This window comes from Camellia sinensis, chromosome 1 (genome assembly GCF_055761805.1).
Source record: "Camellia sinensis isolate YWXY chromosome 1, ASM5576180v1, whole genome shotgun sequence".
Lineage (NCBI taxonomy): Eukaryota > Viridiplantae > Streptophyta > Magnoliopsida > Ericales > Theaceae > Camellia > Camellia sinensis.
Window position 1 is genome coordinate 247,055,134 of NC_138961.1, and position 19,551 is coordinate 247,074,684.

General features: G+C 41.8%; 1 protein-coding gene and 1 long non-coding RNA gene across 2 annotated transcripts; one reads left to right on the top strand and one right to left on the bottom strand.

The window, feature by feature from the left end:
• The first annotated feature begins 8,647 nt into the window (after positions 1–8,647).
• Positions 8,648–10,172, top strand: LOC145790746 (uncharacterized). The gene has a single exon (XM_082869368.1). It carries the CDS (start codon positions 8,726–8,728, stop codon positions 10,022–10,024), a length of 1,299 nt encoding a protein of 432 aa, XP_082725494.1. The 5' UTR covers positions 8,648–8,725; the 3' UTR covers positions 10,025–10,172.
• Positions 10,173–10,816: 644 nt separating this feature from the next.
• Positions 10,817–13,324, bottom strand: LOC145790747 (uncharacterized). Its single transcript, XR_014329863.1, has 3 exons — positions 13,189–13,324; positions 12,338–12,466; positions 10,817–11,410 (listed from the first exon to the last, which is right to left on the bottom strand). It is a non-coding gene; the product is annotated as an uncharacterized LOC145790747 (long non-coding RNA).
• Positions 13,325–19,551: the final 6,227 nt, after the last annotated feature.

The window sequence follows — 19,551 nt, forward strand, 5'->3', positions numbered from 1 at the left end:
ATGACATGGAAATATGATGTGGGCTTACACTAACATGAGAGAGCCTCAGCCATGCTCACATAAGAGGCCAGTAGATGAAAATGAAGTGCCTCGAAATGCGTGCACACGGGCACGCAAATCGAGGCATGACATACGCAATGCAAATGCATGGAAATGGCATATAGAATGCAACATGGACTTATACTAACATGAGAAAGCCTCAGCCACACTCACATAAGAGGCCAATAGATGAAAATGAAGTGCCACGAAATGCGTGCACACGGGCACGCAAACCGAGGCAATGACATACGCAATGCAAATGCATGGAAATGGCATATAGAATGCAACATGGACTTATACTAACATGAGAGAGCCTCAGCCACACTCACATAAGAGGCCGATAGATGAAAATGAAGTGCCTCGAAATGCGTGCACACGGGCACGCAAACCGAGGCAATGACATACGCAATGCAAATGCATGGAAATGGCATATGCAAGCATGCTAATGGATTTTCAGCAATGAAATGTGGGGGAAAACAGCCCCGAAATGAGGCGAAAACACACCCGATGCATGGAATCTCTCCCGAAATGCAAATTAGGCGCATAGAATGAACTATAGCTATACAAAGCATGCATAATTGGTACACGAGATGAAAATACAGAAGCAAGGAAGCCTCAAAATAAGAATTCTTACAGTACAAATCATGGCCAAACAGCAAGCAAAGATAGGGCAACAATGGCATGCAAAAATGGCCCTAAACATGAGATTATGAAGCAACTCACAGCTGCTAACTCCAAATAGGTTAGGGCCCTTCAACAACATTGAAGAGGGGCCCAAAATAAGCACATTTACAGAACTGTAAAAAACCCAAAACAGTATACAAACATGCTAGAAATGCAATGCAAAATGAGGCTCAAAAGAGGCTATAACATGAGGTATATAAAACATTCACCAAAAAAGCAAAGACCCTTAATAAAACATGTAGAATGGGCCAAAATAAGACTATTTTCAGTACTGTAAAATGACCAAAAACAGAAGCATGATAGGCTGCCAAAGCATGCAAAAATGGGGATCAAAGAGGGGATATAACATGAAGTGGCACATGGAAGTCCCAAACACTGATGAGCCCTTCTTCAATGTTGAAGAGGGGCTCAAAATAAGACTATTTTTAGTTCTGTAAAATGCCCAAAAATGGAAGCATGATGGGTTGCCAAAGCATGCAAGAAAATAGCATTCAAGGAAGATATTGAAGCAAGTGCAAGATGGGGGGCTCAAACAGGGTTGAGCCCTTAATGAAACAAGAAAATGAGCTCAAAAGAAGGCCACTTTCAGTTAGGTCCGGAGCTCAAAACAATAAGCATATATGGCTAAGAAATGTTGCAAAAAAAAAGCTCAAAAAGGGGGAAATGGTACTCACCCTTGAAGACAAGTCTTTTGTTGCTTCTTGGCTTGAGTTTGTGGCTCCTTAGGCCTTGGAGAACACCTTCAAACTTCTGGAATGGAGGATGGAAGGGTGGGGGTTGGTGGTGTAGAAGAAGTGGTGGTGTAGGACTTGGAGGTTCTTCAAGGAAATAAGAGAGATGGAGGGTGATTTTGTATACCCAGCTTGAAGACCAATTTTTCTAACCTCTATCACCAATGCCACCTGCTGGTTATATGGACAAAAAAGAGGGAGCAAAGGGAGGCAAAAGGTGGAGGAAAAGTAGGCAAGTTTTTCCCCACAAAATATCCCCCGGATTGGGATATTTTCTGGGGGAAACAGCTATACAGCTGTAAAGTGTGCTGTGTGAGGAACATGACCGGCCAAGTTTTGGGACTGCAGGTGGCCGGCCGGCCACCTACCCTAGCCGGCCGGCTAGGGGTCAAAAAGGCCAAGTTGGAATAGTGGTCGGCCACCACAAAAAGGTGGCCTCCCAGGTCTCCTCTTCATAACCCTGTGGTTCGAATTTGGAAACTCTAAAACAGGAGAGAGAACAAGCCATTTTGAGGAGGGGTTCAAAAGGTTCAAATGGAATTAATGGCCAGCCATAAACTTTTAGGGTCCTCCCATATGTGTACATCACAAATATGTGGTTTAGGGTTGAAGAAAATGGCTCCAAGGTGTTCAACATTGGCTCGGAAGTGAGAAAAAACGGGTGTCGGAGGGCGAAAATGGAATATTACTGGTTGCCAAGATAATTGCTGGCCTCCCACCCTCCAGTGACCTTCCTGGTGATGAAACATAGGCACCTGCCAAAAATGAACGAAAACCGATGCAAAACGGATGCTCGGAGGCCGAAACACGCAGTTCGGGGTCCCGAAAATTGCCTGTTAAGCACCGAAAGTGGCGTTCGGCCACGAAGTGGGTTTCTCAGACCCCAGTGTCCCTTGAAAGGGAGAAAATAAGATGTATGTCAAAAATCAGAACAAACGGAGATGGTTAGGCGGTCCCGAACCGAGGCACACGGCCAACGGTCCCGAAAAACCGGAAACCGGACCCCGAAATGGGCAAAATGGCCTATGGCCACAAAATGTAGCCCACGGCCACTGAGAGATGGTCTACGGGACCTCTCCCTCCCCTCAGGAAAAGAAACAGAGAAAACCTAGTCTGGTTCGCAAACCGAGGCAAGGCACAGAAGAGGGTTCGGAAGTCCGGAGGCAAGGCTCACGGCCGCGACTCTGAAACTTCTGAACGAGCACATTATGCAACATCACCAAGCGCTCAATCGGTGACGTCTAAGTCTTAAGGTCGGTAAAAAATGGGGTGTCTACACAAGGGCACCGCCAAGCAATACGGTCTGCGGACAAGCAGCACATCCAAGCGAACCACCATCCCTCATCCAAGGCATTGACTAGACGGTGCCGGAAGAAGTAGCCACGAGCCGAATATGTGGGACAAGAGTCCACAACCTGCAGTTTGTCCATCAACCATACCTGGGAAGGGATGAAAAACGAGAGATTAAAGAATAGAGAGATGTACGAGGAGAGAAAAGCGAGAATAGGGTTTTGTGAGAAAAGACCGAGCTTGAGGGCCGAGTAATGTGAGTAATACATAAATGCGAGATTGGGTGGGAAACATTACCTGTAGTAGTAGTGGACTCCCTGCTAATCTGGTCGTCTCATGACGATAAAAGGCGTCTAAGCCCATTAATGTCTCGGCCAGAGTCATGGCAATACAGCTCTTACCCTCCTTCAAGTCCTGGGCAACCTCAATCAGCCGGACACTAGCCCCTCCAGAGCCTGAGACGAATAGAAAATGGGATAGCATGCATAAACAGAGGGCGTGTCGCCGGAAGCCTTGCCAGTGATGGTTATTGCGATCACCGGCATCAGAAAATCGATTGGTCAAACTCGGAATGTCCAACATCCCGTCACAAATTAGGGACCGAGCGTCACGCATGCTGAGTCCACACATTCGCCCTAGGGATTGGGCATGACCAAAATTAAGTTGAGGCAGGAGCTCCTCGTCGCGCTCGGACTCCATTAAGGCTTAGAAATCTTCAAAGGTAGGACATATCTCTTGCCTAGCAAAGCTAAAGACGTGCATCACGGATTCCAAAACCTTGCCGCAACTTGAAGGAACGGAAGGTGCAACGGGGTACGACCCAGAGTGAATAGTGCATTTATGCCGAAGCCCTGGGAACTCAGCTTTTCCGAGCCATCCAAGCTAGCAATCCAAGCTGTGAGATTTTGAGCAAGGAACTCTTCCATCAGAGCAAATCAGTGAAGAATTGAGAAAAACTATGAAGTTGGGGTCTTTTGTAGGAGATAAGGTTGGGTGGAGGACAGGTGTCAACATTCTGGTGATTCCCTCATTCATAGCCGGCCGGCCAAAAACTCTGCCGACCGGCCATCACATTTTGCCGACCGAACAAATTTTTGGCCGATGGCCATTCCTTACTGCCGGTGGCCTCTGACCCTGGCCGATGGGCTTCCTTCTGGTTCCCTGAGCTGTTTATGCTAGGGATTGGGGAACTCCACCACCTCCGATCCCTCTCCCGGTGGTCGGTTCTTGCGGAGTCACGCCTGTCTGCTTGTCGAGTTTCTGAACATTTGCTTATCGAGTTGTATTTCACTCTTTTTGAGTTTTGATTTATCTATCGAGTTGTACTCATGCTTGTTTGGTCCTATCATGCCTTTGTATATTTGCTTATCGAGTTGTAAGTCGGTTCACTGCCTGATTATTACGATGCGAATACTCGGTGTTCAAAATGAGTTCAATTTCGTTCACATTGTGGTGTGATACCTTGTGATGCGATGCATAGGAAGTTTACAAATACAACATCTTTTGAATAAAATGGTTGTTTCATTCCCGTCACGTGATTTGCAAAAATGTGTAAATTTTGAGAAAGAATAAAACCTGCCCGAGGCAGTGCAATGTGCTTAAACTACTAGTAAAAAGGAAAGTAAAACATAGAATGTCAGGGTAGCCGAGTGTCGGAATGGATACCAGCAAAACTCCCTTTGCGGACAATGCGCCCTCCATGCCTTTGATTCGGGTCAACGACATGGTTTCGCACCTTCGCTACTTGAGACCCCACGGGGGAGTACGCTTTTGAAACATGGACCTTCGAGTTGACCTCAGGCCACGACCTCTGCCAATGATGCTCGATACGTACGAAGAACGTTCCTTCCCGTATCCTTTTCATGTCTTGAGGATTCCCACAAATCGCTTCGATTGCGCTGAGTTACAGTGTTTTACATCCCTGCATTATGAATGATATGTCCTCACTCACATATGTTCAAGCATGTTAATTACATTACCTGCGTAGACCGCATATTTGTAATCAATTTTATTACTTGCGTAGACCGCATGTTAATTACATTACCTGCGTAGACCGCATGTTTGTAATCAATTTTATTACTTGCGTAGACCGCATATTAATTACATTACCTGCGTAGACCGCATGTTTGTAATCAATTTTATTACTTGCGTAGACCGCATGTTAATTACATTACCTGCGTAGACCGCATGTTTGTAATCAATTTTATTACTTGCGTAGACCGCATGTTAATTACATTACCTGCGTAGACCGCATGTTTGTAATCAATTTTATTACTTGTGTAGACCGCATGTTAATTACGTTACCTGCGTAGACCGCATGTTTGTAATCAATTTATTACTTGCGTAGACCGCATGTTAATTACATTACCTGCGTAGACCGCATGCTCATAATCATTTCATTACTTGCGTAGACCGCATGTTTTGCTTGCGTAGACTGCATGTTTGTTCAAATTTCATTACTTGCGTAGACCGCATGTTTTGCTTGCGTAGACCGCATGTTTTGCTTGCGTAGACCGCATAATTGTTCAATTTCATTACTTGCGTAGACCGCATGTTTTGCTTGCGTAGACCGCATGTTTGTTCAAATTTCATTACTTGCGTAGACCGCATGTTTTGCTTGCGTAGACCGCATAATTGTTCAATTCCATTACCTGCGTAGACCGCATGTTTGTTCAATTTCATTACTTGCGTAGACCGCATATTCTGCTTGTGTAGACCGCATGATTAATCAATTCCATTACCTGCGTAGACCGCATGTTTTGCTTGCGTAGACTGCATGATTGTTCAAATTTCGTTACTTGCGTAGACCGCATATTCTACTTGCGTAGACTGCATGCTTACGATCAAATTCATTGCCTGCGTAGACCGCATGCTTACGATCAAATTCATTGCCTGCGTAGACCGCATGCTTACGATCAAATTCATTGCCTGCGTAGACTGCATGCTTACGATCAAATTCGTTGCCTGCGTAGACCGCATGTTCCAGTTACACATCTGTGCCTTCGCAGCATTGTTATACTCCCTGCTTGCTTTGCGTTGCCACGCATACCAAGTATACTATTATGCATGTTGCTAACGATATTGTACCTGTTAAGTTTGTTTTCTTTGCAGGCACGATATTGTATGTACGGTTCATTTAAGGCTGGTGCAACCAGATGAGCCGCACAGGTACTATATCCTCCGAGTGAGACGTATTGAGAATTACATAATTCTCTTGCATCCCTTCTGCATTGTAGTATAGTTCGGTGTATGCTAGCTTAAAATTGTCGCATGTGTGCTTCGTTACAGCTTTCTTTGCATGATCATAAGTTATGCTCGGCTTCGTGCATTATCTTGCATTTTGCCCCTGCCTTCGGGCGCATATCTTGCTTGTCTTGCATGTTTGTCTGAGTCTTCGGCCTTGTCAAAAATGGGTCGTCTCTGGGCTTTGACATTCACTCCCGTCATTGTTATGACTTTCGAGTTCTGTCAAAGAGGGGCAACTGTAGACACCCCATTTTTGACCGTCCTCGAGACTTGGACGTCACCATTGGAACGCTTGGTGATTACCCTTGTTTGTGTTCGTTTGGAGTTCCCGGAGATCTCGGCTACGCGCCCTGCCTCAGGATCTCCGAACTCGACTGTTTAGTGTCTGGTTTCACACCAAACACTTGTGTTTTGCGTTGGAAGGGGAGGGAATGCCTTGTGAGACATCCCCACACACCACCGGCAATGGCTAGAGGCCACCGGCTGGTTTTTTGCTTCCATCGGCAATCTTTTTTGCCGGTCGGCACTCTTTTTTGTCAAAATGACATTTTTGGGCAGCCGACCACTGTTCATCTACTTTATGTAGATATTTTGTGCCAGCTGTGATAGCTGGCACCAACTATGCCTCCCTCCATACACGTGTATGGAGGGATCTCCCTCTAAGCAAGCTTGTTGTATAAGCTTTGCAAGAGGGAGTTCTATAAGAGGACAAGCCTCCTCTTGGTCTAGGTTAGAAACTTTGGAGGCAAAAACCAGAGCTTCCACAGATAGATACACCCTATCTCTATATCTCCCTCTCTCTTCTCCTTTGTGTGTGTTTCTTGGCCTAAAAGTGTGCTTTTACCTTACTTTTGCACTAATACACACACTATTACACCTTGCTCCGAGATTGAGGGACTTGGGGGGTTGATTCTTGAGTTTTTGGACTGATTTTGATCAAAAGAAGAGGGTTGGACCATTTGTTCTTCAAAGGATCTTCAAAGGTGAGCACTTTACTTTAGTTTCCCCAAACTTGCAATAGTTTTTTACCTATCTTGCTTGCTGATTTAGCTTTTGTGCATAACATATAAAAAGCTTGCATTTTCATGCTTTAGAACTTTCATTAAGGTTGTTTTGTGGTTTGAGTGCAAACTCACCTTATTAGGCCTTATTTGGCCCCTTTTGTGCTTCCCTTGTGAGGCCTTGTTTGCTTGAATGTGTTGGTCTTTTCACCACTAAAAACCAGTTGATTTTCAGTGGTAAGGAAGGTGGTTTGAAGTCTTGCATAGGGGAGGCACACCCCTCTCCCTTCATTGTCTTATTTCCTTGCATTTTGGCTTAAAGAGTAACATGCATGCTTGCTTGATTTTTGCCTTATTTCAGAACTTTTTAGGTGTTTTTAGGTCATATGTAATCTCTGTTTTTGGTCGGATTTATATCTCTTTGCATGGTTAAAGTACTTGCTTTGCATTGCTCCTTTTGGCCTAGAAAGGCACCTTGTGTTTAGACCATCATTCTTGCATGTGTAGGCTTAGTTTCATGAAGGTTTTGGTATTGTCTTACCATGTTTAAGGTCTGTTGGCCCCTCATTTCAGCCATGCTTGCATAGTTTGATGTCGTCTCTTTATGTTTTGGCTTGTAAGCTTTGAGCATTTTGACCTCTAACATGTGTAGCTTGAACCATCCTCATGATTTGGCATCATTTAGGGCCCCATTTCAGTCCATAAGTCATGCTTGTATGCTTGCATTTGTGACCTCTTCCATGCCTTGAGGGTGTGCCCTTTTATGCCTAGATATGAGCCTTGGTGCACACACCTCTTTGGAGCCACTTTAGCTGCCATATTAGGAGGGTTTGGAGTCCTATTTTGCCTGTAAAAATTCTGTTTTTACTTGTCTAAATCATGCCATGATTGGTCTTGTTGTTGGAAGTGAAGTGGCCCTTTTTGCGCCTTAGCCTTGGGACCATTGGATTGCTTGTTGGCATAGGTTTTTGTCCACCCTTTTAGGCACTTTTCGCCGCTGTTTTGGGGTGGATTAAGGTCTGCCCCTTCATGGTTTGAGGCCCCCTTGCATGCTTGTCTCATGACCATTGCATGATTGCTTCATTAAGTGTTGTAATATTTTGGTCCCATTGCTTAAATTGTTCGTATTCGCATTGCATTTCGCATGCTTAGCATTGCATACTTGCCATACTAGTTACATAACATTCGGCATGCTTTGCATTTCCATCTCATTGTTGCATTTTGAGCCATGTTTGCATAAGAGCATCTCCAGCAAGGCTAGTTAAAATAGCTATTCAAAATTTTACTTTACTATTTTAGCTAGTCATTTTTTTAATATACACTCCAACAAGGCTATCTACTTTAGCTATCTTCTATTAAAATATTCTTATACTTTAACTACCTTCTTTCCAATCTAAAAAAAAAAAAACTAACTTCTTTCAAATTATTATTTTTTTCATTCTTCTAAATATAATTATATTTTTGTGAAAGTTACATTTTTCTACTATCGTATTTTTCAAATGGTCATATTTTTTCAACGGTCATATTTTTGTAACGGTCATATTTTTACAACGGTCATATTTTTCCAACGGTCATATTTTTTCAAATTTTTACAACGGTCATATTTTTACAACGGTCATATTTTTCCAACGGTCATATTTTTATACTTTTCTATTATAAATAAGACATTCCCTATCATTTGATCTTATCCTCAACTCAATTTTCTACTTCATCCAAACTTCCATATCTCTCTCTATGGCTTCCAATTCTCTTTATGATATGCTTGTAAATGACTCTGACTTCTCCGAATCTGATGATGATTTGGAGATGCTCAAAGCTATTACTATGGATAAAGAACTACTAGATAGTGAAATAGGATCAAGCTCACGTCGTGGTTCTGTTCGAGGTCGTAAAGTCATTCATCGTGATCATATTCAAGGTCATGAAAGGCTTTTTCTCGACTATTTTGCTGAATCGCCTGTATATCCTCCTGAGCTATTTCGAAGGAGGTTTCGGATGAAGCGTTCACTTTTTCTTCGAATTCAAGCTGCAGTAGAAGCGCACGATCCATACTTTCTTCAAAAAAGAAATTGTGCTGGAAAGCTTGGTTTGTCTTCTCTTCAGAAGATAACTGTTGCACTTAGGATGCTTGCTTATGGAGTAGCCGCTGATTTTATGGATGAATATGTGAGAATTGGAGAAAGCACTGCAATAGAAAGCTTAAAATATTTTGTTAAAGCAGTTGTTGATATTTTTTCTAATGAGTATTTGAGGTCACCAAACAGCAATGACATCGCTAAACTACTAGCGGTTGGTGAAAGTCGTGGATTTCCTGGAATGCTGGGGAGCATTGATTGTATGCATTGGAAATGGAAAAATTGTCCGACTGCGTTGAAAGGTATGTATACTGGTCACATTCATGAACCAACAATTATTTTGGAAGCTGTTGCATCATATGATCTTTGGATTTGGCATGCATTTTTTGGATTACCTGGGTCTCATAATGATATCAACGTGCTAGAAAGGTCTTTTGTATTTACCGAACTTGCTCAAGGGCGTGCTCCTGCAGTCAATTACACCATCAATGGTAATGAATATACAATGGGATACTATCTCGCCGATGGTATATATCCACAATGGTCAACATTTGTGAAAACAATTCCTTCTCCTCAAGGAAATAAGAAAAAACTTTTTGCTGCAGCTCAAGAGGCGACAAGAAAAGATGTAGAACGTGCATTTGGAGTGCTTCAAGCACGATTTGCAATTGTGCGTCGACCAGCACGTTTTTGGAATACTAAAATACTTAAATATATTATGAAGGCGTGCATAATTCTACATAATATGATCATTGAAGATGAGCGGGATGACAATGGAGTAAAAGATTTCAATTATGATCAAATCGATGACAGTCCCCATGTAACAATGTTACAGGAGAGAACTACTGAACTTATGGAATTCATTCAATGCCATCATAACATTAGAGATAGGCAAACACATTCTCATCTCCAATCGGACCTTGTCGAACACTTGTGGCAATTACACAGCGAGTTGTAAAAGTTTTGAATTTGAAGTTTCATTTTATGTAGTATGCTATTAGTTTTGAATGTAATCAGTATATGCTTTTAATTTATGTGTAATTTTATAATTCTATATGTCTTTTAATTATATGGTTATCATTTTAATTCTATGGTTTTCACTTTAATTATATGGTTTTCACTTTAATTATATTTCCACTCTTATCTTCTTCCCATTTCCATATGTTATTCTACTCTAAATGGAAAGTCATTAGAAGTAAACCTTAAAATTCACTTAAAACTTGTCAAAATAGTTTCAGGCTTCAGCTTTCAAGTTCAGTCTGGCTTCTAGAAAGTAAATGATGCACACACAATTTCCAAACCAGATTAATACCAAGGTAATTGGTATAACATGTGTGTGATGTATTTAATTATTAACACATGAATACATTGACAAAAAGATATTGGTTTTCATACAGATTCTACATTCATAATGCATACATCAAGACTCAAGTCCACCAAAATATGGGTAAATACATCAAATTTACCTTACACAATTAACCATTCTCTAGTTTTTGCCTTTTGGTAGCATCTCTGTCTACCCCAAGAGGATTCCTCAAACTTCTCTCATCTGATTTAGTTAATGGCTTTTGTGACCTGGCAGTTAAAGGCAGCAAAGTGAATTGAAGAAACAGATACAGAAAATCAGAAATAGACAAGTGGGGAGGGGGAGGACAAAAAGGAAGCAAATATACCGGAATGATACTAAACAAACCAGAAATTAATAATAAGGATAGTTGGAAATCAAAAAACACTATCATAGTGCAGGCAACAAATTAAAAGATAATGACAAACTGTTAATATTCAATCATACTGTAGAAAGAACAACTATAACCTTTCCAAATTTGAGACAATTCAAACCCTCACTGACATGATGGCCCTACTTCCATGGACTAGCACTGGACTAATTTAGAAAAAAAAACTGCAAATAATAAATGGAAATAATCCAGTTGCTCAATAGTCAATGAAAATTTCAGACTACATAATTACACTAAACTTGACAAACTATGTGAAATCAATAACCTAAAACTAGGACCCGCAAACCCAGCCCAATTTGCACAAGGTTGAATGGGAAAGCAACAGAAACTTCCACTGTTTCATGTCAATGTTTCTTCATCTCAACCTCTAATTTAATAATACATGTGAACCTGTGGGCATTGACACCCCGAGTCCTGCATCATGGGCACCTCTGGGGGAGTAAGTCTCATCAATAGGCAGTTTCTCAAGTTTCCAGTCAGATGTAAACAGGTTTGACATCATTTGCACCGAAACTGGCAGCACAAACTGGGCACTTGCGATGGTGTGATTCTATAATCCTTTGAATGCACGGATTGCAAAATAGGTGGTAGCATTTTCTGATGACAACCTGAAGAGTCAAACATTTGTAACAATGTTGAAACATGCTAAATAAAAATTAATTACAGACGAAAATGCATAGACAACGCATTTAAAAAAATCCTTTATTTGTGCCAAGGGCAATAAGCATATTACATATTTAAAGCAATAAGCATATTACGTATTGTATCTAAGTCTATGATGGTTCTTGTGAAGTTGGGAAATTTCAATTATCCTATCTGACATCATAGAGGCAAAACATGAGATATATTTATGATATAAAACCACCAAATAATGTATAATCAAAAAATTCTTGAGTTATAATTAAAATAATATGTATAAACGAGAAAGAGAAGAGTAAAGAGAGAATCTAACAAAGTTGATCAATGATTGAAAAACAGAATTGATTTATTATTTTGATTAACAACTATTATATACAAACACATGTCTAACTAATATCTAACTGACTAATGAGTTTATTACAAGAGAATTAATTGCATGCTATTGCTGTACACTCTTGTGATGAACCTGCAGCTCGATTGCCACATGTGGTCTTCCTTGTGCTAATTATTTTAACCGAACGGAATAAAAAAATTTAAAACCACTTTAATATAAAAATGTATGGAACATTATATATTTTATTGTCACATTACACAACCCATTATCACACTTAAAATTTTAATAAATAAAAATAACAATAAAAGAATAACAGAGCTCAAATTCACGTAATTAACCATCTACTCATATTCATGTGAATAACCATCTACTTGTAGTTTAAGTAAATTATTAACTGGCGTTCATCACCTCTAAATTATTTCAGTGATGTTGAATAATAATGATGTAAACATATAAATCCAAACTTATCTCTGCAACCACAATTTCTTGAGCTGAGTTTCAGCATAATCTACAAAGAAAAAGTAGGTGCAAAAGCCCAAAAAATTCTCAAATGATCATTAACCTTATATGTCACAGAACCCAAATGATCCAAGGAAACTTCTATCAAGGATGCCACATTCCGTTTGGAGTTGACCAAGGAAAGACTTCAATCTCTCCTCAACAATTTCAATCTCTGAACCCATATATTCACCTGTTCAGGAATATATTGCACCAATGTGACCAAACACAAAATATGAACTATAACACTATTTTTTCTCTTTTTTTCCTTTTCTTCTAATGTTCTAGCAACAAATTGATTCAACGCCTACAACAGATATAAAATACTAGCAACCACAAAGCCATCATATATTCGAAATTGTCTCCATGACATTAACGTTTAGAACACCAGAAGCAACAAAATCGATTGACCAGTAATGCTTTGGTCCAGTTACATGTCGCGACATAGAAAGGTTAGCTATTTCAAATCAATCTTTGAACCCACTAATCAACAGTTATATAGTATCACTCACTTCATTTTAGTAGCCTAAGTTTCTTATAAGCATTTTATCAAACAGTTGACAGGCCATTGTGCAACAGCATTAAATTGTGTTCTATGTTATCCAAATCCGAAGAAACATCAAATACTAAACCAAATTCAACAATTTCAAATATATGCAAGATGTAATCTTTGATTTTTCATGAATACTTTTTACTATTAGCCAGAAACAAAGAAAGAAAATAGTCTGTATAAATTTTCTTCTCTGTTTCATCAATATTTTCTGAACCCATTGAAGATTGATCAATATTTTCTGTTATCTATCAAAATTATACTAATAACAGAATGGCATTAACAGAATGACATTAATTTTACCGCCAAAAACAAAGTTCAGGAGCCAAAAATAAATAAAAAATTAAAAGGTGCATGAACAGTACCTCGCTTGTCCTGGCGAGGTACTGTAGCTCACCACCATTGTAGCGATCCTTGAGCGAGTCTGCTGGAGCAATGTTTTACCCTTCCAAGCTCGCTTCTATGGCTAAAAGGAAAGAATAGCCAAGCTGCTGGAGATGCTCTAACATGCATTGCACTACTTGGTTTGGGGTGTCAAACCAAGTGTTGAAGGTTAAGGGGCGTTCATACCATAAGTGATGTAACGTGCCTTAACTTTCGGTCGCCGGGGCCTTTGACTTCGACATGATAAGGCCTTGGTCCTCATTTGTATGTTGCATGCATCTTTACATCAAGTGGCAAACTTGATCCCTAAGGCTATCATGCACCATTGATGGCTCGAGGATCGAGGGCCATGCTTCCCTGAATTTAAAGCATGATAGGAAGCATGACCATGCTTACATGTGCCTGAAATCCCATGCCATACTGTCTGTCCTCTGTTTGCTGTCAAAACTGTCTTCTGCAGGAGGTTTTTGCCGACCGGCATAATTCTGCGCCGGCCGGCAATCTGTTTACAGCCGATAGATCCAAAAACGGCCGGTGGAAATTGTGCACTGCCAGTGGGAATTTCCCCTAGCCGGTGGTACTCTGCAGCATGCAAGGAACCTGTCCTAGGGCTTTGGAAATTTTCAGAGAAGCAGGGCAGTATAAACAGAGGTGGCAGTGATGTGGTACGGGTTTTCCAGGCGAGCCGGGTTTTGAGCATGCATCATTCACGCATCCCGAGGCAGAGGCTGCGGCCATCCCTTTCCTTTCTTTTTGCATTCTTCCTATTAAACAAATTAGAAATCCTGTAATAATTTTATTTGCTTATTATTTGGACTGTAATATTTATTTGTATCCTCTGAGCGAGGGCAAATCTGTAATAAGTGTGCGTGAGTGTGTGTATGTCTTCCAACCTCACGTCTTTCTTCCCTTTTATTTACCTGCTTATGATGGTAGATTAGGGCATGTTTAATTTAGCATACCTTATGCTATGCATGCGTGCATCCATACATTCGTCTTGCATGCACCGGGCTCGGTACATCATGCTAACTGCATTTGTACTTCAATTCAAAAATTGAATACGTGCATCAATCGATCGCATCTCACATGCCATGTTTAGGGTTAGCCGAGCCTGTCTAGATTGCATTTTTGCATGCGATGCATTAGCCATTCTTAACATGAACTAGGACATGCATGTTTGCTAACTAGTTTATTGTTTTGGCACGGAGTACGATGTAAGTATTTATGTTTTAGCATCTCGAATGCGTGTGAATGTTGCCATGACAGTATGCTTGCCATGTGGTTAGGTGCTTATATGAGATAAACTGTTTGAATGCCTGTGGGTGAAGGTTGGATTGTTTGAGTTGGAAAAACTCGTTGAAATCCGTGTTTTAGCCTACTTGCGAGTAGCAAATTCCAAAGTGTTTTCTAAAACAAACGGATATGCAATGCTTATTTCCAAATGAGACAATCCAGTCTATACTTGTTTGCTGCGCGCATAACATAGTAATTCTAGGCTAATAAATGGAATAAGAACACATAACATTTTTCAAAATCGGATATCATGGTTAGTAGAGGCCGGTCTTCGGACCAGGCGAAAGGGGGTGCTCATAGCTGACCTTCCCCGATCGTACCCAAGCTCCCGAGCCGAGACAACTCCGGTGATGACGGACATGTGGCCTTCGGCACCGAGTCAGGGTTTCCTAAATTTCCCCATTAAAAAATATTTAGGTGGCGACTCTGTATCTGACAAAGCAGTCCATGTTTGGCACTTCTTTTCAAAAAAATCTATTTTCTCAAAACGATTTGCCGGATTTGGACTCCTTGGTTCAAGATTAAGAACCGTGACACAAAATCGAGTCCGAACTGTGGCGAGGGCCCCACGCGGGCGCGTCTACAGTGGCCCTCGCCCCGGGGGTAACAATACCGCGGCCAATCTGCATGTGGACCTCGCCCGAGGGTAACAATACCGCGGCCAATCTCCACGTGGCCCTTGCTTGGGGGTAACAATACCATGGCTACTTGCGCGCAAGTTATGGACCTTTGTGGTCGTTGGTACCAACTATGTATGTGGGTCTCTGGACCAATCTGTTCTGATAGCTAATGGGTGTACCACGCGTGATCTTATGCAAAATCTGAATATGTAAATGTATATGAATCTGTTTCTGTTTGAAGTCTGATTATGCTCTGATTTAAATGCTGGATTCTAACTTGTGCTGGACATCATTCATATAACCCCTTTACCCTGTTATTATTCACTGGGCTTTCACTCGCAGTTTGTATTATGTATGTAGGTGAGCTGGCACATGACCAGGGCCAGAGTTGACGGCCTCCTGATTGTTTTTGTTAGCCAACTGTTGCGCCTCCTGAGGAGGTTTCGAATGAAGCCTAATGCCATGGCTGTTTTTTGTTTACATGCTAGTCTTCGTATATGTTCTGTAAAGTCAGGTCTTGGGAAGTGTAATCTGTGTATACCTTGTAAATATTGTGTATCTGGACTGGCATGTTTATATATATATATATAAATCAGTTTTGAAATGTTCTGTCCCATGTATGTTATCACAGCTCATTGGACCTTGTCTATTTTGTATTATTGCTTCCGCAGCCCCTTATTACTTGCTAATCTGTTCAGAGGCCTTTGGTAATCCACGGATTATTGGCCAGTTACGGTGCTAAACCTACAGGGGCGGGTTTGGGTCGTGACAGTACAGGTATCCCAATTCTTACTCTAGAATACACAGAGCTTATTGTCTATTGTCTAGTTGCTGACTTAGGCATCGGAGGGGTTTTCGGTACACACCCGCTGGTTAGCCCACGTTTGTGTTTTCAGGTGGAAAAGCGACGACGTTTGGAGGAGTGCAAACTTGATCAACAAGATTATACGAGAAGATTATTTCTGTGCTCGTACAATTGGCGTTGTCTGTGGGAATTACACATGGAACAAAACCTTTTGATCGAGTTTTCCTCTCTAGTTGAAATCAATGGCGCACAACAAAGATTTTCCGCAATCTGCTAGAGATGGGCAAACCCCGGAAGGGGGTGGGAGGTGCGAAGGTTTACCTTCTATCCCACCCATGGCGGAATTAGATCCCCAGCGAAGGAATCCGCAGAGAGAAGCGAGAGAAAGACGGGGCTCAAGTCCACACCGCTCTCAAAGCCCTGATAGACAGAGGCGGAAGATGGATCCTCAGGTTCTCTTGCCTATGAACCAGCAGACAAAGTGTTAGCAAGGTTGCAGAGCTCGCCGTTCGTTCCATTAATTGAGGACGCAACACTACCCTTAGGCTTCCATTAGCCTAAATTCACAACTTATGAGGGGAAGTCGGACCTCTACATGCACTTAAGCCACTTTCGCCAGGTTATGGCAGTGTACCGGCAAAACGAAGCTATAATGTGTATTTTGTTTCCATCCAGCCTTGGCGACCTAGGTTTGACCTGGTTCGAAAGGCTGCCAAAAGGCAGCATAGCCTCATGGGCGCAATTGGCAGAAGTGTTCGTGACTAGATTCATAACGAATACCAAGACACCAGCGGAGATCGACCAGCTGCTCTCTATTGACATAGGTGAAAAGGAGACACTGAGATCTTACAACAGTCGATATTTGGAGACTTTCAACCAGATTGGGGGTTGTTCTACAAATCTCTCCATCGCACAATACAAACGGAGTTTACTAGTTGGTAACAAATTGAGGGACTCAATGACAATAAGGCCACCCCTCACGATGGAGGCCCTAATGGAGAGAGTGCACCAACACATCCGGGTAGAGGAAGATGGGGCGCGCACCAAGGCAGAGTTTGGCACAATAGCAATGTCGGACAAAACACCTTCAGCAAAAGTTAACACGGTTGACAAGTAGGATCGACCGCGCAAAAATCTTTGCCCAACTAGGGGCAAAGAGGGTTGGCAGGATTGACCAGCTCTTTCTAACAAGTCTTTGCCCGACTGGGGGGCAATAAAAAAGGTTGGCAGGTTTGACCAACACTTTTTTGCACCCTTTAGCCGATCAGGATCTAGGCTAAAGGTGGTTGGCAGGTTTGACCGGCACATTTTTTCTTTAGCCGAGATAAGGATCTAGGCTCAAGAAGGTTGGCAGGTTTGACCAACCCTTTTCATTTTTCAACCGAGATAAGGATCACGACTCAAGAAGGTTGGCAGGTTTGACCAACAAGATTTTTTGGCACTCTTTGACTGGGATGATAGTTACCTCTGCCAAAGCAAGTTGGCAAGTTTGACCAACAAATTTTTGAACGATTTGACCGGGATGATAGTTAGCTCGGCCAATGATGGTTGGCAAGATAAAGTAAAAGCTGGTGAGCCCAGCCAGACATGCAGTTAAAATAAAGCACTACAATGAAGGAAAAACAAGGGACCGAGCTCGTATTTTAGCTCGGTCAGATTGGGCATTTCTTAGCTCGACTGAGGCCAAGGTACGTATCTCGGCCAAGTTAGTGAGTTCGACTGGACATGCAATCACAATGACGCAAAACATTGAAAAAAAGCACAGTAACCGTACCAAGAGATCGAATTTTTTCATTAATTGGAAGATGATTACAAAAAGGTGGGACATATGGCCCGGTTACGCAGAAAGAATGCCTTCTCGTATGATTGCAACCACGAAGGGTATAAATGTTGAAGGCAAAAAGGTGGGGTTGTTCAAATTTTTGAAGGATATGGGGGCACGCCATGTATCCTGGGAATGACGTCATACCAGATTAGTGGAAGGACATGTTGAGCAACTGACAAGGCTTGTTGGAGCCAAACGAGCTGTGAAACCAAACAACTTTTTTAGCTCGGCAGAGTGGGCCATTCATTAGCTCGGCTGGAGGAAAATAATCCCAATCATGCTACGCAGATGGAATTAGGGGGCAATTGAGAGGGTAATTTATAACGAAAAATTGGGCCAAGCCACAATCCTTTGATTTCTATTGTGGGCCGAACTAAAAGGCCGAAGTGTGGACGTCGAGTAGCTCAGTCCCTTTTTATCTGAGTACCAAACTAGGCAAAGGCGTTGACCAAGCTACCTAATAATAGGCCCAAGGGTTAGCCGAGGTGTTTGGTAAGATAGAGAGTCGAGCTAGGTGTAGCTCGGTCGATGCTTCTATTCCATTACTTAGTTGAGCACAGAGCCGAAATAACTTGGTTGACCGCAATGTCAGCCGAGGTAAAAGGGGTAAGCCGAGGTAAAGAGAGAGGCCATCTCACTTGGCTTGCAGTGATGAGGGTGTTCTAAGGGTAAGCATTATCCTTGGGCATGAGACTCCTAGTAGGACTCTGCTAAGGAGAGTTAGAGTCCTACTGGGATTGTGCAAACCATCTCACTTGGTTGGTAGTGAGTAGGGTGTGTGATTCCTAGGAGGACTCTCATAAGGAGAGTTGGAATCCTACTAGGATTGTGCCAAGCAGAATCTATAAAAGCTCATAACCAGACCTTTGTACAGGTATCCCAATTCTTACTCTAGAATACACAAAGCTTATTGTCTATTGTCTAGTTGCTGACTTAGGCATCGGAGGGGTTTCCAGCACACACCCGCCGGTTAGCCCACATTTCTGTTTTCATATGGAAAAGCGACGACATTTGGAGGAGTGCAAACTTGATCAACAGGATTATACGAGAAGATTATTTCTGTGCGCGAACACGTATCATGGCGGGTACTAATAGATCGTACATCCAGTACATCAATGGATTCTCTTGGAGGTATAGGAACATTAATCTGGATATCTCCTTGCTTCAAAACAACTTTTCCCTCATCTCCATAGTAAAGATAAAGGTCACTAACATTGAAAGTTGAACTGATAGCTAAATCATTTGGTAACTCAATATGATAAGCATTTTGTCCAAGTTTCTTCAACACTCGGCAAGGATTGAATTTCCTTTGTTTGAGCTTGTTATATGTACCTACAGGAAACCTTTCTTTGCGCAAGTATACCATAACAAGATCGCCTTCTTTAAATTCGGTATTCCTTCTGTGAACATCTGCATTGGATTTGTAGTTTTGAGAAGATTGCTTTAGTTGTTCTCGAACTTGATCATGGACCATCTTTATATGAACAACAAATTCTTCAGCTTCCATACTAACTCTTGCTTGATTTGGCAGAGATAGGAGATCCAAGACATGATTAGGATTTTTTCCATAAACAATTTCAAATGGAGTCCTCTTTGTAGAACGATCAAAGGAGCTGTTGTAGGCAAACTCAGCTTGTGAAATTACTCAATCCCACTGCTTAGGATGTTCCCCTACTAAACTTCGTAGCAAGTTGCCAAGAGACCTGTTCACAACTTCTGTTTGACCATCTATTTGAGGATGGTAAGCACTAGAGAATTGTAATTGAGTTCCTAAAAGCTTCCACAAGGTCCTCCAAAAATG

Coding starts and splice junctions, on each gene's coding strand:
- LOC145790746 (XM_082869368.1), top strand. CDS start 8,726: ATGGCTTCCAATTCTCTTTATGATATGCTTGTAAATGACTCTGACTTC.